Source organism: Cornus florida, unplaced genomic scaffold (genome assembly GCF_030987335.1).
Source record: "Cornus florida cultivar Cherokee Brave unplaced genomic scaffold, ASM3098733v1 CherokeeBrave_3.0.0_Hap2_Chr11, whole genome shotgun sequence".
NCBI lineage: Eukaryota > Viridiplantae > Streptophyta > Magnoliopsida > Cornales > Cornaceae > Cornus > Cornus florida.
In genome coordinates, this window is record NW_026775581.1 from 124,492,861 (window position 1) to 124,516,985 (window position 24,125).

Below are 24,125 nucleotides of genomic sequence, written 5' to 3' on the forward strand. Positions count from 1 at the left end.
TTAATCCCACTGAAATCAATAACCAGCCAAATCCAGCCGCAATATATTCTTCCAAAGTGAGTCATCATTTATTTTCCCCAACGAATTTTCTAGTGAAACAAACAGACGCGTAAAAAAAAAAAAAATCTATCATTTCATTCAACGGCGGTCGAAAATCAAGAAAAGTCGTCCACAACTTCAACTATGGTCCATCAGCCGGCCTTGTGCTCGCCACGACGACTTTCTCATTTTCCCAAATTCCCTCATTTGACGGGCCAAGGTTATACTCCGTATATATCTCTCTACGTGTTGTGTATATATATAGTATGTATTTATAACTTCATTTCATTTCTATATCGCCCAATCGTAACAACCAGGCTCAATCAAACCTATCTCTCCAAAAACAGGCCACCAAAATCACCATTCCACCCTCCATTGGTGGTGGCACGTGCTTTTACACAACATTTTGATGGGTCAATCCTCCTCCACCCGGGGGTTCTCACCACCGGCCTCAACCCATCGCCACAGCACCTCCCTTCCGTCAACCGAAGCCATTACGGAATTTTCCGAGGGCATTATGGGAATTCAGGACTACATTTCCGAGCTCCCCGACGAATGTTTGGCTCTCATTTTCCAGTCACTCAGTTCCGGTGACCGCAGGCAAATCTCTCTCGTCAGCCGCCGGTGGCTGCGCGTGGAGGGCCAGAGCCGCTACCGCCTCTCTCTAAGTGCCAAGTCTGACCTCCTCCCTCACATTCCTTCCCTGTTCTCTCGATTCGATTCGGTGACCAAACTCTCTCTGAGATGTGACCGCCGATCCGTCAGCATAAACGACGACGCTTTTATCGTGATCTCGCTCCGGTGCCGAAATCTCACGCGCCTCAAGCTCCGCGGTTGCCGCGAGCTCACCGATCTCGGCCTGGCCGCTTTCGCGCAGAACTGCAAGGGTTTGAAGAAGTTATCGTGTGGATCCTGCACCTTCGGGGCCAAAGGTATGAACGCATTTTTCGAATACTGCTCGTCTCTCGAAGAACTCTCCGTCAAGCGCCTCCGAGGCATCAACGACGGCGCCGCGGCCGAGACGATCAATCCCGGCGCCGCCGCTTCGTCGCTGAAAGCTATATGCCTGAAGGAGCTTTACAATGGACAGTGCTTTGAACCTCTCATCAATGGATCAAAGAATTTAAAATCTCTGAAACTGTTTCGCTGCTTAGGCGATTGGGACAGACTCTTGGAAATGATAGGGAATCGAAAGAACTGTTTGGCTGAAATCCATTTGGAGAGGATTCAAGTGACCGATATTGGACTCACTGCGATATCGAATTGTTTGGATCTTGAGATTTTGCACCTTGTCAAGACACCGGAATGCACGAACACCGGAATTGTATCAGTCGCTGAACGCTGTAAGCTGTTGAGGAAGCTTCACATCGATGGTTGGAGGACGAACCGGATTGGCCACGACGGCCTGATGGCCATTGCTAAGCATTCGGCTAACCTTCAAGAACTGGTACTCATTGGGGTTAACCCTAGCCCCACAAGCGTGGAAGCACTCGCTGTGAATTGTCAAAAATTGGAAAGATTAGCACTTTGTGGTAGTGAGACAATTGGGGATCCAGAGATTTCGTGCATTGCTGCTAAATGCGTGGCTTTGAAGAAGCTTTGTATCAAAGGGTGTCCTGTTTCAAATGGAGGGATTGAGGCATTTGCTTGGGGCTGCCCTAATTTGGTGAAAATTAAGGTTAAAAAGTGCAGGGGAGTGAGTGGTGAAGCTGCAGATCGGTTGAGGGCAAAGAGGGGATCGTTGGCTATCAATTTGGAGGTCAGTGAGGTTGAGGCGGAAGCCGAAGCCGGGGATGGTAGTGATGGTGGAGCACATGAAGATGGTTTGGAGTTTCCACCAATGGTGAGCCAGGTAACTGGTGTTGCTGAAGCTCTTTCCAGCGGTAGCGTCCGGCCATCGTTGTTCAAGTCAAGATTTGGTTTTTTGATAGGCAGGGGTTTTGTGGCTTGCACTTTCAGGAGGTGGTCAAACAATAATGGTAACTTTGAATGATCTGAAAGTCTGAACGGATTTTCTTGTTTTTTCTTTTTTGTTTTTGTTGTCTTTTTACTCACAGGGCAGTTTGATTTTAAGATTATTATGTCTCTTTTATTGCCTCGCAAATGGAATCGCGGCAAAGAAAATATTATTTTGCCCTCCTGCTAAACCAATTCTGCTAATTTATTTCCATTCCTTCAATGTCTTGCTTTTGCTGCTGGTTCAGTCTGTTGTGTTCCTTCGATTGATTTTGCTTTGTTTATGTGCGAGCAATAGTTGAGAAGGATCAACTGTTGTCTCCTTTCGTCCAGATATGTATGGTGTTGGTTTCTAGATGAGTTAAAACATTTTGTATCACATTTCGAGCACAATTGCATGCACAATCTGTTGAATGAGTTTACGAGCAATATGTTCTTTCTTTTGCTGCAAGGATGTATTTTTTCTTTACATTTTATGGATGCGTTGGATCTTTCTTACTGAAGCCTTTTGGTAATTTGTCCAAAAGTGTACTGTTGATTGTTGAAGCAAGAAAAAGGATAGAAAAGCCTTTTGGTAATTCTACGCAGTTTCTTAGCATGTGATCAGTTTTGGTATGTAAATGATTGAAGAGATGATTGACCTGAGTTTTTTTTTTTCCTTAGGCTTTATTAAAATATTTTTCAGAAAATATCTTATTATTTTTTTTGTGTGTTTGGTTGTCATAATATATTTACCAAGAAAAAAAATCATAAAATTTAACAAAAATAATTTATTTATTAATTTTGGGCAAGTTATTTTACATAACCAGTATGGACTCAACTTCAATTGGATATAGACCTTTGTCAAACACCTAAAGAGTAAAAATAAAATAATATTTTACCTAAAAAATATATATTTTTTTTAAAAAAAATATTTTACCAGCGTTAATGTGATAATGTTTTCCAAATTTCTTTGTTCGAGTGTCTATCTGTATGTCATGGTAAAATTTGTGGTTTCCAAATGCAGGCGTTGTTTGAATTCAACTTCTTGGAGGTCTATTCTTTCTATGGTTATCCCCTCCCTGGGGCGCTGTCTGATTTCTGTACCCGTTAAGCCGTTGGAAATCAAGCATTTCGGCTGATACGAGTGCTACTCCTAAATGTTATTTGACTTTTTTATCATTTTTATTTAGTGAGAGGATGGTTCACGTCCATGAAATATAGTGCCTTTACTTATGAGAAGAAAATAAATGAAGATCTTTAGAGCAGGCGAAAAATATTCTCACACGCCCCGTCTCATGTGGGACTCGAATCAATCACCTCCCCCTTGGCGGAAAAAAAGTCATATCACGCGCCAATTCAGTTGAAACTGAATTACTTCGAATTTTGACTTTATTTACAGAGAGATATCAGCAGCTTAGCTGGGTGAGAGGCAAAACTATCCTGACAGCTGCTCCTTAACAATGTTTTTGGTTCATTTGACTTGACATTAACATTAGAATCTTCGTAACTCCAACACCATGGGGGGTAAGAGTTAGGTTCTGATCTTCCAGTGAGTGTTACAGTGGACTTTTATTATAGTGGGAAGCCAACTATGTGAAAGGGTTTGTATTTCTGATGTTACCCATCATCCATCAGTGGACTCCTACTAGGAGAAGCATTACATTTGCATTTTAAGATTGGACATGACTTTGTTGCCCCTGTGACACCACAACGTTTGGTGTTCAAGTGGGCAGACGTGCAAGTCATGTTTTCAAGTAGGAGCAAATATGTTGTTCTTGAATGCTCTTCGATATTTTAGACTGACACTTCCTGTTGCCCAGACAACCACCCACACTACAACCACAAACTAGCCAATGGCTTACATTAAAGGTCTAGAACGTTCCATGAAAATAATATCTCATATATAATATACGTATGTATACATTCTTATCAGAGTAGATTAGTTTAAACTTACGTAATCCCATTACACACTTATCATTACACAACAAATTTATTAATTGCCCAACGAAACAATCATTAGAAATTCTACAGTGTGTTATCTTAGCTTTGCCAAGTCATTCCACCGAAAATACAATCACAATGACATGTTTTCGCAATGAGGAACTCTTTATTACAAAGATGTGTTGTTTTTGCTAAACTCAACAAGTGAACACAACTCTATGCTTTCTATTTTCGAGATTGTGTATAAAACTAGGAGCATATTGGATACAAATTTCCCGGGAAGCAGCACTGCAGCGGGATTTGGTTGACACCCCTCTTTCATTGGACCAGTATATAGATCACCCAAACAAAAATTAAAGCAAAACTATGTGGAAAGAAAATTTTAAATTGCACACATCAACTGGCCCGCCCCACAGATGCTTTCCTATATGTACTTCCGTTCTAAATATATGCTCTCTTCGAATTTGTTGATGCTGAAGGATGGCAGTCTCCAAATTTAAGCAGCGGTATAATTTTCAAATGTCCTTGGCAAACAAGGTTTTAATTTTCTCCCGATTGCCTTGTGGAAACTCGTGTATCTACAGTGCTTGCTTCACGTTTTCTCTTACTTCGAGAACGTTTAGATCTTGGTGACCTCTTTGTAGCAGGCTTCTCAATGTTCTCTTGGACGGCAATCAGCTTTTCCGTGGAAGGGAGTTCAGGGGGCGTGTCCGGCCATGGTGTGTGTTTTGCCGGAACAGTAACCTCCAAAGGAGGATCAATTCTCCACCTGCACAATATAAAGCTAATACTCAAATGATATGCAGTGAAAAAGAAAAAAAAAGGTTCAGCTCAAACAAATTAAGAGCAGCTGATGGCTTCATTTATTGTTTCATGCTAAGACTTTATATTTTGATCAGAATCAATGGGCGACGACATGATAAGAGCTAAACATTGAACATATTCAAGTTCTGAATATATGTTCACCTCTGCACCCGTACCATTATGAAGACTTCTCAGATATGAGAGATCAAAATTTCCTAATAGCATGATGAATAAAGTTCAGATTGTAAATCTGGATTTTTTTGTTTATCAAAAGCAATGAAAGACCTTGACTTATGTATTCCATTAGAGTCCCGTGTTTTATTTCCATGATATCCAAGTAACATATTGGCAGTGTATCACAGAGCCACAAATTCTAAAGTTCATGTTCACCACATCCGGCTGTTTATTACTTCTGCCTATGTTAGTTGTATTTATGATAATGTCACGACACCAACCCCCTCCCCAAAACCAAAAAGAGAAAAAGGAGAGAGAATGGAATTATGAATAGCTGCTTCCTTTATTTGAATTTTGCATGGAACTGCTAAAATTATGGTAAAACATTAACAAAATTGCCTCATTGAATGGGTGTCATAGACTCATAGTATAGGTAAAGGTTCAATTTCTGGCCACCAAGCTGCCTCTGCTAAGTGCTTCTATGGCACAACTTTTAACCACTGGGAAGCCACAAGTGGGTCCAGCCAAAAAAAAAAAAATAAGCCAAATTTTGTCACAGAACTCCATGCACTGCTCACTCTTGTACTTTATGAAGTAAAATCTGTCTTGCCTCTTAAAGCAAACCCAATGAAAGACAGGCATTAATATACATAGATAGGAGTATGGCATATTGATTGATTGATTTATTTTCTTTGTTTATGGTAAAGAAATGGAATCAACCCATCATGGGTACAACATAGCGATCTTTTTGGCAATGTATTATGGTAACGCAATGGAATCAACCATTGTATTCTAACTCCTAAGATATCATATATATGGAGACATCAAGAAAATTCTAAGACAGCATGAATAACTACTATATGGAGACATAAAGAAATTAATGAAACAAAAAGCAAAGAGATCAAATGTTCACAACCAAAAAAATCCCTCCTGTTTGAAAGCATATATAAAGAAATCATCTGAATGCCGTTGGATGCAATCATATGTACGATAATTTTTAAATTTTTTTCCCCAAAGGTATAGGGTATGTGTACAACAAAGTTGGCTCATAAATATGCATTGAAGCTGTTCTCAGTGGATAAGCATGACCAGATACCACATATTGGCACATTCTTTAGCAATATCAGCTCTTTAAGTTTGTGAGATTAAAAGCTGTGCCATTTTAATAAGTCATTCTATGACATTAACCATGACTTGTATGAGTAACCTGGCTTCTAGTTAACCGGTGCTGACACATTCAACCTAGTGTTCGAACTTAATATAGAATATAGACCTTAGAATTTTACCAAAAACTTTTTCGAGGTATTGTTTCAATTTTCAACTAAAATTCATGCCGAAGCCGAAGTTTAAAAACCTTCAACAACTTCTCAAGGTGGTTAAAACTCTGTCATCATCACCTTTTTTTCTATATATTTTTTTGAATATGTCTAGTATCATGTAATACCCCTAATGGCATTTTAAATTTTAAATTATTTATTTTAATTGCATTTAATTCAATTATGTGGCTATTTGTTTATGTGGATTAATTTAATTGTAAATGTTTTAAATATTATTTAATTGATCATGTGATGTGATGTGCTTAATTGTCATTGGTTGTAGTTAGTTTAATTGTTTGTTCATTTTTAAAATGTTTATTTGATTTAGTTAATTGTGTTATTTATTTTATTTTTAAGCATGGGTTGGGATTGGACCAGCTAAATGGGTCTTGGACTATTTGGAAGGAATCCTAGATGGGTTTGGATCTTGGCCCATGAGGATTAAGGTTATAGGTGTGTGTATATATATATATATTATGTTTTACTATTAATATTATTATTATTATTACTTTTGGTTGTCAGACTTGTATTAGGTTTTTGGGGGGTTATATAGTAGTTATATAGATATATATATATATATATATATGTAGTGTATGTGTTGTGGGGGTTAGAAAACCGTGAGAGAGAGAGAGAGAGAGAGAGGGACCGCTAGAGAAAGAAGAAGAAAGGTGAAGGGGCTGTGCATGGGAGAACCACCATTCGGAGTAGACGGCGGCAACCCGAAGGCTGCCGGCATTGGAGAAGAAGAACAAAGAAGGAGGAGTTCGGTTTTCGATCCGAAAACCTAAGGCAAGTTCTTCGTTCTACTCTTCCCCTTTGATCTTATATTCTTTATATCCTTAGTATGACTTTACGAACTTAGAGTAGAAAGAATTAATCTGATAGCATGTTTAAATCGGACTAAAATAGAGGTGTGTGTGTGTGTGTGTATATATATATATATATATTTGTATATGTGTATGCTTTGTATGAATTTGCGAATTCATGAATTAGATCTATGTTTTTAATGAACCAAATCGTGTGTACTTGCTCTATAATAATGTTAGACATCAATTGGGACATAGATGCATGCTGTAGGACCCTTAAAGACGGATTTCCAGACTTAGAACAGACCTCCTGAGCTGTTTCCACAAAATAGGGCTCGAGCAATGTTTACAGGGCTTGAGCGCCATTTTCTGGAAAAAAGCGCTCGAGCACTGTTTGGACAATGCTCAAGTGCTGGGGAATGATTTTGCCCCGAAAGCTTTCCGATTAGCCCCGAATTGATTTATTAAGGTCCGAAACATGTTATACGATCTCGGGAACAGTAGTATTAGGATTATATGGCATGAAACTTAGACTTGCATTACAATACGTGGTTAAATAAACTATTAAGTTGTGAATTGATTATTTAAATTATTGGAACTTGGCAATTAAATGTTTTAGCATGAGTTATGATAATAATCATCTTAGTTGCTGAATGTATGAATGATCAAAATGTTTCATGGCTGTATTTCTGGTTGCCATGTTGTAAGGAAACATACTTTAATGACTTATAGGTTATTCCAATGATTTATTATTGTTTATTTGCTACAATAATTGCAATATATGATAGAATGATTTTATTCATGCTAGTGTCTGTATTGTATGATCTTATACACGATCTATCTCTGTTATTATGTGGGACCATTGTTAGGCTATGGTTCCCGTATTGATGTGTATAGGTGGACCGGCTAGTAAGTTGGATCCCTTTTAATTATGCCATTGTCAAGATATGACTATATTGTTTATTGTGCCATTGTCAGGATATGACTACAATATTATTATACATGGCCGCGCCATTGTCAGGATATGATTATGGTATTTTATATATGGTTGTGCCATTGTTAGGATATGGCTAGATATTTATATTATTTGCATACCATGATATGAGTTTAAGATCTCGTACCATCAGACTGAGACGTATATTGCCGGTTGAGATGGATAGCTGGATATAGGGATGTGTGTGCCCTGGTAGAAGGATGACTCATGACCACATTATGTGCGCTTTGCATGAGATACTCACTATTCGGTTGAGTCTGCCTTAGTCCAGTGAGGGTCTTTAGTGTGTGTATACATATCTATCGACTATGTAGATATTGCATGAGTTGGCTACGGATATATCGTTCATCAGGTCTCTGTTTGGGTTGTTGTAGAAAGGACTTGTTCGTGGGTTTTGACCTACCTTTGTTATATTTTTTCAGGTCCTCGTCAATAGTAGGATTAGAGGTTGCTCGTGCAGATCAGAGACTCATCTTCATCATTCTTTCGGTGTTATTGACATAGGAGTTCATCTTCGCTCAGTTGATTTAGTTCATGTATTTACTGTTCAGTAGACTTAGGCATTGATTTCAATATGAGATTTATTAGGGGCCCATGATATTTGGATTCCCGAGTTGTATGTTGGAGATTCATTATTTATCATCCGTAATTCTGTATCAGAGATTATTATATCTATTAATTTAGTTTTCTTTCAGCATTATATTTATTCTATTCTTTTATTCCCTCTTGTATTATGTGTTCGCTTATTACTCAATTGTTTTGTTATCCTCGGGTCTTCAGGTGTGGGCCTGGCCAACCTACACGTGAAAATTCGGGGGTATCACATATCATCAGTGAGATCCCAATATTCTTGGAAATATCATCTAGAATGGAGGTCTCCACCAACTATGTGACTAATATCCCCTCTTGATGATTCTCAGAACCTATGTACTAGTTGGTCACCCGGTGTCAGATATCAAAGACCCAAACCTTAACTCACCATGTTCTAGACAATTAGCACGTCGCTCCTTGATTCCAATTTCAGCATAATAGTATATATCATTCCAGCACTTTTAATGAGCATCTAAAGATTTCAAGGTCAAAGGCTACATATGTGGTCTGCATGTGCCAGTGTGCCTATGTGCATGTGTGTGCGCATATGGGAAGAAAGTGATGGTGGTGGAGGTCATTACAAACAAATACATTGCTTTCATGTATATTAAAAGGATCGGCATTTCAGAAGGCATGGCAAATTCATGGTGCACTGCTTGGCAAACCAAGATAGGGAGGTTAGTAGAGTTGAGTTTGGGATCACCAATGGTATTCGTTCACTCCATGAAATAACTTGACACTAGATATAAAAATTCTGAGAAAGCCTCTCATCAACTTGAAAATTGAAAGAGGAAGCTAATCTGCAGCGTCATATACCTTCTATGTAGCACGAACACAAATACGGGACACGGACACGATACGACACGGATACGTCAACACGTCAAATTTTAAAAAAGTAGGACATGATACGGCGTGGACATGGCTACATATAAATATAAATTTTTATTTTTATACATTTATTCAGTAATAGTATTATAAAACTTTAATTCATTTATAATTTATGTACTAAGAGTTGCAATGAAATGAATTAGAAAATGAAATTATGTCATTATTGTAATGAATTTTATATCATATATACCATTATTTCACTACTTTGTCACAATAGTATTCATATTATTTTCAAGATCACCAGGTAAACTTGAGTTAGAAATGTTCATGAAGTGTCGGCAAAGTATCTGAAATAATAAAATTAATTTTTTTTATGGACGCGTATATGAAGTGTCGGACACGTATTTGAGGAGTGTCCGAGGAGTGTCGGTGTCCGACATAGGTTCCAGCTCCTTCCTAGAAGTGTCTGTGCTTCCTAGTATACCTTATAAACTCTTTATTTTTATTTTGGTGGGGTTTAAGGGGGAGTTTACCACCACAAACCTTTTATCTAGTATAGATACACATCCATGCGTGTGCATTAAATTAGGTGTTTCTATATTTATATATGCACTTGCATGCATATGTACTTTTATATGCTGCCAATGCTATCAAATAAGTTGCACCAAAATATGACCACATTTTAGGGGATTTACTTCATAAGTTCATGACTTCCCAACTCACCCTGAGGTATAAAAATTTCAGCCCGTGCCTGAGCACAACCTGGGCAGATTTTTAGGAACTCAAGTCAGGCTCTGATGAGGCTTGGTTGATCAGGCATATCTAATAATTCATGGTTATTATATAATTATGGTAAGCTCTCTTATTACCTTCCTTCTATTACATAATTATTATTTCAAACCTAGTAAAGTGACTTGAACATAGAAGAGGAATGTTTTAATAATATGAATATTTAGTTGTGTCCCTATGTCCTTAGGTTTAGGGTTCAATAATTTTCACACTTGACACATATTGCCCTTGACATGCATAATGAGTCCATACTCCATGTAAGTTTAGTCATATGTACCCTTGCTTGTCAGTATGGAAAATAGCATGAACATTGAGAATGGATTTCTAGTCTTCTCCACCCTTTTTTTTTTTTTCGTTTTGTTTTGGAGAAAGCATCTCTGGTCTTTCCTCTTGCATTGTCATTGTTGGCTCTTAGTAAACTATAGTGGAGGTGGATGAGTGAGAGCTTGGACCAACCAATTATTAGTCCGTCAAGGATTTCTGAGGTCTGCAGTACACTGCCTTGCATGAAAGAGAGTACACTAAGGTGCATCAGCCTTGATTTAGTAACTAATCATTCATACTTCTATGTTTTAACCTCTCAAGTATCAAAAAATTTCTCACCTCATCAGTCTATTATTCCAAAGATAGTACACAGTCCTCTTTACTTTTTCTAGAAGGAGAATTCTTACTGTTAGTCGTCACAATCTACGACATTACTGGCTTCATCAGAAAAAATTGAAATCCAATGTTTGGACTATACTGTGGGACTTTGGCACCTTGATTTTGTTATTTGACTAACAACCTTAGACTCCTTGCTAAGCAATCGAAACAACTGCTTGTGCTAGTTGGGTTTGCAAACTTTTATTTAACCCGCCCAAGTTGTACACCTACCGGTAGACGAACATCGCTATTGTAAAAGATTCACCAAACAATCTGTTTAATACTACTAAGTTCACTATTATATGTCAACTTCTGAAAACCCAGTTTTATACAGTAGTATTTTAACCTTTTTAGACAATTCTCCACGACTGAAATGACATAGCAACAATAGAGCAACTGTCAATAATGAATACACATAACTACCATTAAGAAAAGAATTGTGCAGATTCCAGAAGACCATTATGACTACAGAAAATCAACATTATTATTAATGTCCCTTGTGTTAGAATCAAGAATCCAAGTAATAGGATTAGCATCATTAAGGAAGCAATATATGGACATAACAAGATATGGTAAGCAACTAACCCGGCAGGGAATTTGCTGTCTGCACGAGCTTCAACACGGAACCACCATAGCAAAACTTTGCGCCCACAACTCCCAAGAGGCTCTACCACTGAAGTGTCCTTGAGCAGAAATAATGGACTCTCTATATCCTCTCCATCTCCAGCTATCCCCGCAGTTAGATCCTTAACCCATTCGGGCTTATCAGCTTCCTTCCAGAGCAACCTGGAATTCAACACGAAGCCAGCCCATTCAAGCTTCCTTGGCAGCACAATCGCCCTGTCGCCAATATACTTGGCACTCTTCTCCACATATGGCAGTGAATTAAAGGTATGCCAACCAACCAACTTGTCTGATGAATTACACGCCGGACCTTGAATCGGATTAAGCAGGTTCTCCTCATCCTTCTTTTGAATTACTGATAAATCTTCATCAAAATTAGCTGAATGAGCAAGAATACCAACCGAAACAGCGCCAATCCATTTTACATTTTGGATCTCGTCAAAGAGCTCCACACCGTGCATATTACTATCATCCGCAAACATCACAATTCCATCCAGTTTTCGTTCTCTCACAACTCTGCTCCATATCATACCCTACTGAATCAAATTCAATTCTAGAAATAATCTTAAACAAAATGCACACAGAATTGAAGAAGAATAGAGCCATTATTAATTCACCTCAGAGCACGAAGTCGCATCTGAACCTCCATCTGGTGCCGGCCCTCCCATAAAATTGGCATCTTCTGGCCTAACCCAATGTGGATGGTCCGAAGCCCTGACTTGGCAAGCAAAGAAGCAGTCTCGTTGGTGGCTCCACCGGCTTCAACAACGATCCAGATGAGATTGTACGGAACATTCATCAACGAATGCATTACTCCAGTTAGATGTAGAGTCTGGAAAGTTCGCACATATGTGGGAGTGACAGCAATCACAGTTCTAGGATTCTTGACACCGTACTGAAACCTCTGTTCTCTCTGAACTCTCTCAATTATCCGATGAGCCTTCATTACCTCCTCCGGATTCGGATGCGGCCACGGCCGGATCAAGATCCCGTGCCGGCCGACCACAACTCTGCTTCCCGAAACGACGGTTCTGTTCACCGTCGATTCAGGATCTGGTAGCGAAGTTGAGGAAGAGTCTTCCGTGTGAACAGTTAGGGTTTCGGCGAGCTCTGCGGTGGTGCGGAATGGCGTCGGTAAATAGAAATTATTAGTGGTGGAGGTAGAGAAGAGTAGGAATAAGAGGAGGCGAGAGAATCTGAAGCCGAGGACAAGGCTGATGAGGCAGCAGAGGCCGTGGAGGATTAGCCAGAAGACAGTTGCCGGAGATTTGACGGCGCCGTCAGCTGACGAATCCAAAGGCGCAGATCCTCCTCTGAAGCTGTTGCTCCGGCGGTTGGCGTAGCTCTGCAATGCCGAGAGCTTCATTTTTCTTTTTTCTCTCTCTCTCCTCCGTTACAGAGAGAGTGCGTGTAATGTGTCTAGAGAGAGACAGCTGTAGTGAGCACTGAGAAAGCAATTGGTGAGTCCCTTTGAAGTTAGGGTGTTTGATTTGGTGTCTGTTAGAGAGAGAGATGGTGGTGGGTTTATGTGTTGTTTAATCAAATAGATTTCTTTGGGTTTACGAATGGCTTTGCTTATTTTTTTCGTCTTCACTTGGATGTAGAGAGAGAAAGAGAGGAGAGAGAAACATTGCCCCCTGTAATCAGATCACAGATAAATATTTGTGTTCGATTTCGGACATGAAGCTTGGTTTCCTGAGGCACACCAGAAAATCCAGAGTCTCAGGGGGGTTAATTTTGTAATTTAAATAAATAAATTTTTGGTCACAGCGACTAAAAAAGGCCATACAAAATCATTTGATGGACAAGAACTTTAAAAGGAATTAGAAATTTGAAGTGGTTCAGGCTCACCTAACACTAAACTTTGATGTGAGTTTAGGTCAACGGTCGATGAGAGAGGTGGGCCGTCAACTTTGTATCACAAAACCAGTGCAAAATTGTTTCACAATTTGATCAGGACATCCGAGCTTTCCAACTTGAGGATTTTCTTTCCTTTTTCTGCATTTTCTTGGGAAACAAATAGAGGGATGAAGCAATAAATGGCCATGCTGACCCTTGAATGTTTGAACACATGTAACGCTTGTTTTAATTAAAAAAGGATCCACCAACTGACTAGATTTGGATTTAAAGCGAAGGTTTTTTTTCTTCCAAAACTGAATTTTCACGAGTCTGTTTTGGGTCCAAATTAACTAGCCTCTGATTTATTTTCAGTTAATATTTGTGTGTGGGTAATTGTGTATATAGGCTGTTCTAGCTCGGACAAACACCCGCTTTCTTAAGACAGAATGTGAAAAAGCCAATGGGTTGGTTTGGCTGATTGATTAATATGAATCATTTATTATATTTTTAAGTTGGGATCGTGTAATTGTTGTCCTAAATTTGTTTAATTTAAATTTTGTACTAAATTTTTAACAATTCTAAATTCAAGGCATATGAGCTTTTGCTTCAGAGAATCAGAGTAACACAATTCTTCCACATTTTCTTAGTATTCATTTTCCCATTTTTCTATATTCAATGTTGCATTATCATTTTCACAAAACTATAATGTATATTATAACTTTGGATTTCAGGCCTATTCTTAGATTTCCAAAATTCTAAGAGGCCTTAGGCGAATTTTCAAATGCGAGACTCCTTAAACATAGTGTTTCACACTAACAAAAATTTATAAGTGCAAAATTTTCTTAAAATGAGACAATAACCGCAACATATATTCACATTATGTTTTTAATTTCTATAAGCAATACATTCAACCAGAACTTAACACAATAATATATTTGTGCGCTTGGGCATTATGCACAGGACAACTAACTAATTACTATAAATCTATCACTATCAACAAATAATTATACGTCATAAACTAACTAATAATAATAAATTTATCACCACCAACATAAGACTGTAACTTGGATCACATTTCTTAATGAAACACATACAACCAAAATGTTTTGATGTGTTATTAAAACAAAAGCCACATGTTAAATTTCAATTACCTAAAATAAATAAAGTTTCAGTCCAACCTCTAAAGGTCTCTCCACAAGAATTCCATAGATCTCTCTGGATAGTATTCCATATATCTACACATAGGTCCTAAATTCATTTTTGAGAATTTATGAAGATGTCCCCATTAAAATTACAATTTGCCTCAACTGATTTTTTATTTTTTATTTTTGTATTTTATACTTTAAATTTTTTAATATATATGAAGAAAACCTCATTAAAATTACAAAAATAGACCAACTGTCATACCCCCCAATTTCAAATACACGGGTTGATCAGGTTCGAGTACAAAACCAAGGGATATCAAATAATTAAGTAATAAACGAATACAAAATACAAGAGGATAAATAATAAATAAAAATTTCGCTGAAAAGAAATTTAAAATAATAATTAATTATTAAATCCCCTGAATAAATCCAATAAATAATAAACTCCCCTATCAACATAAACCTTCAAAGTACAACTTGGAAATCCGAACAGCATAAACCCCTAATAATAAACCAAACTATAAATAATAAATATTGTCTTAATCTAAACAATAAAGACAAAAAATAGAATCATACATCGATAACACCGGAAGAGTAATAATGACGGGTCTCTGCTATGCACGAACAAAGGTGGGTCAAAACTCACAAACAAGTCATTTCTATTACATCCCAAACAGAGACCTAATAAAACGATGCATCCCTAGTCAAACTCATGCAATAGCTACGTAGTTGATATACATATATATACACATTAAAGACTCTCACTGAACTATAGGGCAGACTCAACCGGATAGTAGGTCTCATGAAAATTGCAAACAAGGTGGTCATAAGTCCCTCTTCTACCAATGCACACACAATCCTCCATATCCAACCATCCATCTCAAAAGACAATATACGCCTCAGTACGTCCTAACCACTGATTCCGAACCCTCAAACTCGTATCATAGTATATACATACATATCTACCCACATCCTGACAGTGGCACACCAAATATAAAATACTGAAACCATATCCTGGCAATGACACGACAACACATAAATATTGTAATCATATCCTAACAATGGCACAATAAGCATATAATAGTCATATCCTGATAATGGCATGTCATTCATATCCTGACAATGGTATGACATAGAATGAGTTTAAACTTATTAGCTAGCTCATCCACAAACAAATTACAAAGCCATATGCTGACAATAGTCCCCAGACAATAAACATATAACAGATCATGTATAAGATCATATATATAATATTGTTATGAACATGATTATAATCATTCTAGCATCTATTGCAATTGTTATAACAATTAAAGCAATACTAAACATCATGTAATTAACTTACAACTCATTTAAGTTCCATTACGTCTTATACCACTGCATATTATTATATATTATGCATTCTGGGCAATTACCGAGTTCATTAATTTCATTTAAATCAATTAAAACAGACCTGAACAAAATTTGGAACGTAAAACCATAAAACCCACATTGCAGCCTAAACCTGTAATACCCCCTAATTTTGGAACACAGGTTGATCAAATCCGCGCACAAAATTAAGGGATAACAAAATAATTAAAGTATTTCAAACAAGCACATATTACAAAATGAAACAAAGAATAAATAATACGATGAAGAAAACTAATAAATAATAATTTCTAGTAATAACTCTCCAATAGTTACAACTCGGGAATCCCGTAACTCAAGGACCCCTTAACCAAAATCCACTATCCAGAAATTCATCAATAAATACTGAAGTAATAATATCATACTTTGAAATAAAATAGAAAGAATGGATAAGTCCTCCAATTGCGGATCCTCAACCTTGAGACTTGGACCATCTAATAATCTGAAAAATAAATCGTGAGTTGACCCACAAGCAAGCTGTCTTTACCAGGCCTTTGAAAACCAATAAAAAGATCATCTCTAATCAAAGCCAATCCTAATAAAGTTTTTTTTATCTTTAATATACAATGATATACATATATATAATTAATTATATATATACTACACTAATCACACCCATTAATAGGTTCATTAAATTTTCAAACCCATTAAACAATGATTAAATTAATAATCATTTAAAAATAAAATAAAAATAATTAATTCCAATTAATAAATCCTTTAAAATATCGGGGTATTACAAAACCAGTCGACTGGGTTCCAATCCAGCCAGCTAATTCTCCAATTCAGTCAGCTGAGTTTATAATTCAGTTGACTGAGTCCTTCTTCGATCCAGTCGTCTGGGTTTTTAATCCAGTCGGATGAGTCTACAATCTAGTCGAATGAGTTTCCAACTTAGTCGGTTGGTTTTTGCCGGACTTCGTCTTCTGCAGCTCCGACCACTATTTTTCGCGTCGTTCTCCATCATTAAGGGTCCTAAACGTGAATTCTAAGTCCCGTATGATCCCAATAAATTATTTAAAGCTTGGTTGCATGTTTAGAACAAGTTTAGCATTAATTAATTCATAAAATCATACAAAGCATGTAAATATATATATACAAATATATATTCTTCTGTTCTAGTCCGTTTTAACATGTAAACAGGTTCATTCTTTCTATTTTAAAACCCTAAAGTTGTTCTAAGAATGTATATAACGCGAAGTCAAAGGAGAAGAGTAGAACAAGAACTTGTCTTACGAGTTTCGAACTGAAAACCAAAATCCTTCTTTTCTGATCTATTCCTCCTACGCCTGCAGCCTTCAGGTTGCTGTCGTGTTCTTTGATGGTCCTGGTCTACACCATGAACAACCCCTCTCCGCTTCCTCCTTGGTTCGGCCTCTCCTTCTTGGCCTCACGATCTCTCTCTTCAAAACTCACGACCATCTCTCTCTGCCTCTGCTATCACCCTCTATAACTCATGGTTTCTAACCCTGGCCCATACTACACACACACACACACACACACACATATACATATATATATTACATACATTACAACCCTAATCCCTAATTCACGTATAACTAAGAAAATAAAAAATAAAAAATGATAATAATAATAATAATAATGATAATAAACATTATATATATATAACTCATCCCATGGGTTTATACTCCATACCCAACTAGGCTTCCTTACAAGTGGTCCAAGACCCATTTAGTTAGTCCAAACCCTTGGCCAATACTTAACTTAAAAGAAAATAAAATAAAATAAAAACAAAAAAACATTTAACCAACAATTGAAACACTTAATAACACATTTAAAAGAGAAAACAATTTACCAATAAATAATTAATCACATTATAATTCACAATAAACATTTAAACACATAAACACGTACATAGCCATGCAATAAAGTAAAATGTAATAAAATAAATAATTAAATGCTTTAAAAATTAGAGGTATTACACTCACTATATAAATTTGCTCCTACAAATTTAAAGGCTGCCCCCCTCACAAAATTTTCTCAATCCGTTAGAGTTCTTCTGTTGAATGTGTCCCATCCCATGATCCCATCTATACCAAAATCACCTTTTTAATGAGTGCTAACCAAATAATTAAACAACATTTAACAATAAATGAGGATTACTTTTCATTCAATGAAATTGCATTTTTACAAGGTCTGAAAAGTTTTATTTTTTACATGCACGCCACAGGCCACCCTAGAAAAATAACCAAATTTACTCTTTATACCATTAACCAATACTAGGGACTGCAATGTTAATTCTTGATGATATTGAGAATGATTAAGATGAAAATGAAGCCGATGAAGAAGAGTTGTGACAAAATTGAATGATATTCTCATCCATTCTTTAAAGAACAAAGTGGCCAAACAAGTTCTAGATTGCTTTTTTGTCTTCCTCAAGTCCTCAGTCGACTTCACCAAGTTCTCTTTGCACAGGAACTCTTCAGTAGAAACTGTCTCCACCTCTCTGTTGAATTCATGCACAAGAACATGTGCCTTAGTATTGGCACCACCTTTTTTTCTCCTAGCCAACACGCCGGCAGTGAAGATTGCCGGCATCCTAACCGGTGCTTCCGGACGTCGCCCATCCACCAATATCACATCCCAATCCACCTCATACAATTGATTTGGAAGGTCATTTAACAACAAGCTTACACTCAAGGTATAATAAGTTTTGGACAGGCCTGCACTAATTGCGTACTTTTTCTCTCATTGACCTTATCAGCTCATTGGTTTCGCTGTTTTTGGTTATGTCGTAGGCTTCGATCTCAGGGCATTTTTCTTCCATGTAGTCTACATAAAATTTGTTTTTGTCACTGAAGACTGTTTGGCCATTGTGGTTGAGTGCGTTCCAGATAAGGGTTTCTAGGGTAAAGTCGAAGATGAGGATATTTCAGGATGTCAGAGATGGATTTGATGTCGGAGTATGACATGCGATATGTGTTGTTGGTGTTGGTGTTGGAGACGTAGTGGAGGGCCTTGATTAGGGTTTGTGATAAGGGAGGGTTTCTGGACCTGGTGGCCGCCACAGTGTTGATGATGGCTATAGATTTTTTTAGTGTAAATGAGGAAAATAAGGAAGCCAATTATGAAGAATGAACTGAAAGCTAAAAGACAGACAATTGGAGCTTGCTTGTTTTTTGATGGAATGGTGGAAGAGGATGAGCTTTGCGTTATTAATGTTGTTATTCATTTTGAGACACAGAGAAAAATGGAAGAGCACGTCAAAACAAGTTTAACTGCATAGACGGAGCAATAAAAAAGGCCATGCTTACCTTTGAACAAGCATTTAAAGAATTAATTGCATGCATGGTCCATCACATGGAATTGAACACACGTAACACTTGTTTTAAAGAAGATTTACTTCAAAACTGTTTTTTCAACGCACGCAATCCAAATCTGGACTACAAAGGGTTGTAACTCCAGTAGTTATAAGGTGAAGGTTTATGAAGAGTAATGGAAATGTGTGAGTTTCGTGGCACCAAAAAAAAATAAAAATAAATAATAATAATAATAATAATAATAAGAAGAAGAAGAAGGGTTATATGCACTCACCACCCACCAGGTTTGAGTTTAAGACACTTATATATAACTTTGACACTGTTTGAACAATGACACCCCTAATATTGATAAAGTTAACAAACCATACTCAAACCAATTTTTTGGTCATTACTACCCTTTCAGTCATGAATTGACCAATAAAAATATCATTTTACCCATTCATTTCACCTCTAACCTTCTCTGTGTTCATCTCACCAAAAAATTTGGGCTAAATAAACATCATAAATGTTTGCACACACCCAAGTCCCAACACAGAGGTATATATATATATATTGTGTGTGTGTGTGGATATATATATATATATATATAGCGGCGCAGAGCTCGGACCAGTTGTGATACTCCCGGATTTCCGGATGCGGGTTGGCCAGGCCCACGCCCGATTACCCGAGGATATCAAAACAATTAGCAATTAATGAACACAGAATACAATATAGAAAACAAGAATGAATAAAATTTTGCTGAAAAGAAACTAGAATGATAATCTAATAATTAAAAACCTCAGAATAAATAATTTCATTGATAATTAAAACTATTTTTGATACAACTGATCCACCACGAATGGAAATCGTTCTCCAATTTATACAACTCGGGAATCCATCTAGTGGACCCCTATAATATCCAATGGTACTCAAAAGACTGGAACAAAACCCCAAGTCTTAACATGAAATAAAATCCTACGCCATCAGTAGAGTGAATAACTGTATCTGCTCAGCACGATCACGCTCTAAAGCTCAGAACTGACGAACACCTGAAAAAATAATAAAAGGGTGGGTCAGGCCCACTAGCAAGTTCTAATCTAACTGCAATCCATACAGTGACCCGATACGCAGATACACCATAGATACCTCACAATATCTATCTAGTCCATACATATATATATCCACACTATGGAACATTCACTGAACTACAGTAGGGGTCTCAACCTGAATAGAAGGCAACATGCGAATACGCACCCAAAGGTGGGCATGAGTACCTAGACCTAACAGGGTACACCCAACCTACTATAACCCGCTACACGTCCACTGCATATACGCACCCTAACCAACAAGTTTGAGACTCAAGCTCAACTCATGGTACCATAAACATATATATCCAAACTCCGTTCCTAACCATTCACAAGAAATCCAATAAGTCATTCGGCGTATTCAACCGTACCGACTTATATATATATAAGGAGGATTTATTTAACAACCCGTTCCCTTATTCCAAAATAGGTAGGACTGAGTATTTTAAATCAGTCTGTCCCTAGTATGCCACCGTCCCATACCGGTGCATACAATCCACAAAGTCCATATAATTGATAGAACCAGTCATACTGTTCACCAATTAAAATCCATAAGGTAGGAATTAGCATTTTGAGCCAAACCATACCTAGTATGCCACCGTCCCATACCGGTGCATACCATCCTCCATATCCATGTAAATTACAACATTCAGATGATAAGCAAGTAATTTACAATGCAAAACCAAACCCAGATAATTGACAGAATTTTAATGTGAGAATTCAGCAATTAAAATCCAATACATAATTCCAAATAATTGGTCAAATTTAATATAAGAATTCAACAATTATAATCCAATATATGATTCCAAATAATTGACCAAATTAAGTATAAGAATTCAGCAATTATGTTCCAATACATAATTCCAGGTAAATTACAAGGCATAAATAATAAGCATGTAATTTATAGTCCAAAACCAACCATCCCCATCGTTGTAGAATAGTATTTAGTATTTCAACAACTTAAAACCAAAACCATGTAAACTACAGACTACGAATGATAGTACAGTAATTTAAAATCCAAAACCAATATCCAATTAATTACAGAAGATTTTTTTAAATGTTTCAGTAATTTAAATCCAACCACATTAACCATATATTTGCAGGGGATGAATTAATAAATCAACAAATAACTTCCAGAGCCTACATAGATTACATCTAACACATCAATGACCCCATAATATATTTAAGACCATTTTATAAATATATTACATCCCACTCGAATGCTTAAAAATAAGCTTAAGCACTTAAAACTTCATCCATCCACCAACCGTATACAATTGTACATAAGTGTTATACAGTTTGATCCGTTAATTTAGAATTAATCTTAAATTAATTTAGGGTCCTAATAACACCTAAAAATTAACTATTTAATCCCTCCGTGAAGTCTCATTAAATTTCTAAAATTTAATCAAGCCTTTTAGTTCCTTTCTCTGTTAGTAGTATACACCGTGGTATATTTTTACACTGCTTCATCCTTTGTCTTAAAGACTTAAACCATGCAACATTAAGTTTAATAACACTTAAAATTAACTACTTAGATCCTCTGTTAAGTCCCTACAGTTCATTAGAATCACTCAGAAGCCCAAACAGTGCTCAAAACACCAAACAGAGCCCTAAAACCACTTTCTGGACGTAAAAACAAATTGGAGCCGGCTCTTGGAATGGAGGAGCCGGCTCTTCCCCTATTGGAGCCGGCTCCAATCCCCTAGGAGCCGGCTCTTGCTGAAGGGGAGCCGGCTCTTGACTTCCTAGAGCCGGCTCTCTCCCTCTTGAGAGCCTCCAGTTCAGTCTCTGCTTCGTTTTCGTCAATCTGCTCCTTCTCCGATCAATTCCTACCCCTCTGCTTGTTTCTTAAACTGACCTAAAGGATCTAACACCCTCCTGATAGCATCCCCAAGGTTTGATTATAGCAATTTAAGTCAATTACAAAGCTTAAGTTTGCTACCCAACTTAACATGCTGTTAGTATGAACACTGGAACCATATGCAAATTGAAGCAGAACGGATTGCAACACGTATTTAAAATAGAATAATAGCATCCCTATAAGCTTTGTATAACCCCAGTAGTGTTCCTATACTGTGTTTACAAAAGTTGCAATCACATACAGAGACTAAATTTACAACAGAATCAATATACTTGACGTACAGGATACTGAAACAAATATACACGAACTGTAAATATATTGGATTTTAAAACAACCAGACTATCACCCAAGCATATAATAAACATGTAGGTTTCAATCATTGATTAGTTATTCCCTAGAGATCATCTAGGTGCACAGAACACGGCCCAAAGGGAAAGAGGAAGATAGAACTTGCCTTTGTAATAGTTGGTCTGCTTTCCTCTGTTCTGGCCACACTGAAATACTGCTTAGCCTCCTATTACTTCTGTGTTTCCCTTCTCCTAGGTTTGGCTTTGAAACCTCAGTCGAGAACTCACAATTTGCTCTGTTATCTCAACCCTTACTCTGCATCTCTCTGTGTTTTGCAGAACCCTCTACGTGTATATGCTATGTGATATCTCGTAAAACCCTATCTTAACGCATAATGGAGTATTTATAAACTAAATACTAAAACCCTAATCCTTGTCACATTGAGATAAAGCCCTAAACTTAATCCGTGTTTAGTTAGATATCAGATGCTTATGAGACGGCTCCAAAAAAAAAACCTAACTAAAACGTATCTAAAACCCTAGTTAATGGGAATGACATAATTACCCTGTTCAAAAATTAAATACTTAATAAACAATTAATTTAAACCCATTAATTAAATCAAATAAGGAAGCAACGAATCACTTAAAACACAAAAAATAAATAAAACAAGTAATTAAAATAAACCAACAAATAAAGAATTACACCCTTAATTAAAATAAACAATAATAAATCAATTAAATTAAATTATCCAATTAAGTCAATTAATGCAAATAATGTTAAATAATTCAACTAAGACAATTAAACAAAAATAATAAACGCAAATAAATAATTAACAAATAAATCAATTAATACACACAAATAAACATTTATTCATAAAATTAATAAATAAAATAAAAATGCACATAAAATAACATTTAAATTCCAATTTTATCCCTTTTTAAAGTAGGGGTATTACATTCTTCCCCCCTAACAAAAGGAATTCCGTCCTCGGAATTCACGAAACTCTGAATTAGTTTTACTCCATTCCGTTGTGGATTCTGCCTCCGTGTAAGGGCTCCACTGATTTCCAAATCCGTAAAGAAAAAATATATATGTCCGATATACATGACACACAAAAATTATCCAACATGTAAATTGTATTTAACAACTATTCATCCGTACCCAAATTTTGATATAGGGTAGAGGTCCATATTCCTACAAGTTCCATAACATAGATATGTAAAACTTCTATGCATCCCATCCCAATGTTTGAAAACACAAATCGATATGTTACCGCTTAAACGGAGAAACACCATCCATAACAAATCAATCTAATTAAGACATAAAAACTGACCTTCCTTAATCACGCTCCTTGCTTCCGATATAGAAGACAACCCAATCAACTGTTCCTTAACAGGAAAAATTGTTAGTGTATGAATGGAATTAGTTACCATATCCTATTACCGCCTCCAAACTGCGCGTAATCCATCCTTAAATGAAGTTAGGGTCTAATTGTATAACCCCCCGCTTCCATGTCAAACCAACAGGTAAGAAGTCTGCACCGTATAATATACAAAACCTTTTACGTTATCATACTATCCTCCCTGTGCCAACAATATGAGAAGTGAAAAACACTTACAACTTCCCATAAAAACCTAGGATACCTATCCCAAGTATCTCCTCCATTTTAAGTGCCATGTAGAACTAATGCGAAATCCAAAAGTGAACACATACTTGTGTCCCCGACCAATCCATACTCCTAATCCGGATTAATTAAC

At 36.8% G+C, this 24,125-nt stretch overlaps 2 protein-coding genes and 1 pseudogene across 2 annotated transcripts; 1 reads left to right on the forward strand and 2 right to left on the reverse strand.

The window, feature by feature from the left end:
- The first annotated feature begins 239 nt into the window (after nucleotides 1-239).
- On the forward strand, nucleotides 240-2,374 carry LOC132284456 (F-box protein At1g47056-like). The gene has a single exon (XM_059786568.1). It carries the CDS (start codon nucleotides 449-451, stop codon nucleotides 2,030-2,032), a length of 1,584 nt encoding a protein of 527 aa, XP_059642551.1. The 5' UTR covers nucleotides 240-448; the 3' UTR covers nucleotides 2,033-2,374.
- Nucleotides 2,375-3,954: 1,580 nt separating this feature from the next.
- Nucleotides 3,955-13,264, reverse strand: LOC132283164 (beta-1,4-xylosyltransferase IRX14-like). The gene is made up of 3 exons (XM_059785081.1): nucleotides 12,104-13,264; nucleotides 11,448-12,002; nucleotides 3,955-4,687 (listed from the first exon to the last, which is right to left on the reverse strand). Exons 1-3 carry the CDS (start codon nucleotides 12,850-12,852, stop codon nucleotides 4,459-4,461), a joined length of 1,533 nt encoding a protein of 510 aa, XP_059641064.1. The 5' UTR covers nucleotides 12,853-13,264; the 3' UTR covers nucleotides 3,955-4,458.
- Nucleotides 13,265-18,152: 4,888 nt separating this feature from the next.
- On the reverse strand, nucleotides 18,153-19,064 carry LOC132282059 (protein IRX15-LIKE-like; annotated as a pseudogene).
- Between the last annotated feature and the right edge of the window lie 5,061 nt (nucleotides 19,065-24,125).

Excerpts from the sequence above, each read along its gene's own strand:
- LOC132284456 (XM_059786568.1), top strand. The coding sequence starts at position 449 with ATGGGTCAATCCTCCTCCACCCGGGGGTTCTCACCACCGGCCTCAACC.
- LOC132283164 (XM_059785081.1), bottom strand. The coding sequence starts at position 12,852 with ATGAAGCTCTCGGCATTGCAGAGCTACGCCAACCGCCGGAGCAACAGC. Across the intron at positions 12,003-12,103 it reads ATGCGACTTCGTGCTCTGAG|AGTTGTGAGAGAACGAAAAC; the intron begins GTGAATTAATAA and ends GATATGGAGCAG. Across the intron at positions 4,688-11,447 it reads GACAGCAAATTCCCTGCCGG|GTGGAGAATTGATCCTCCTT; the intron begins GTTAGTTGCTTA and ends TATATTGTGCAG.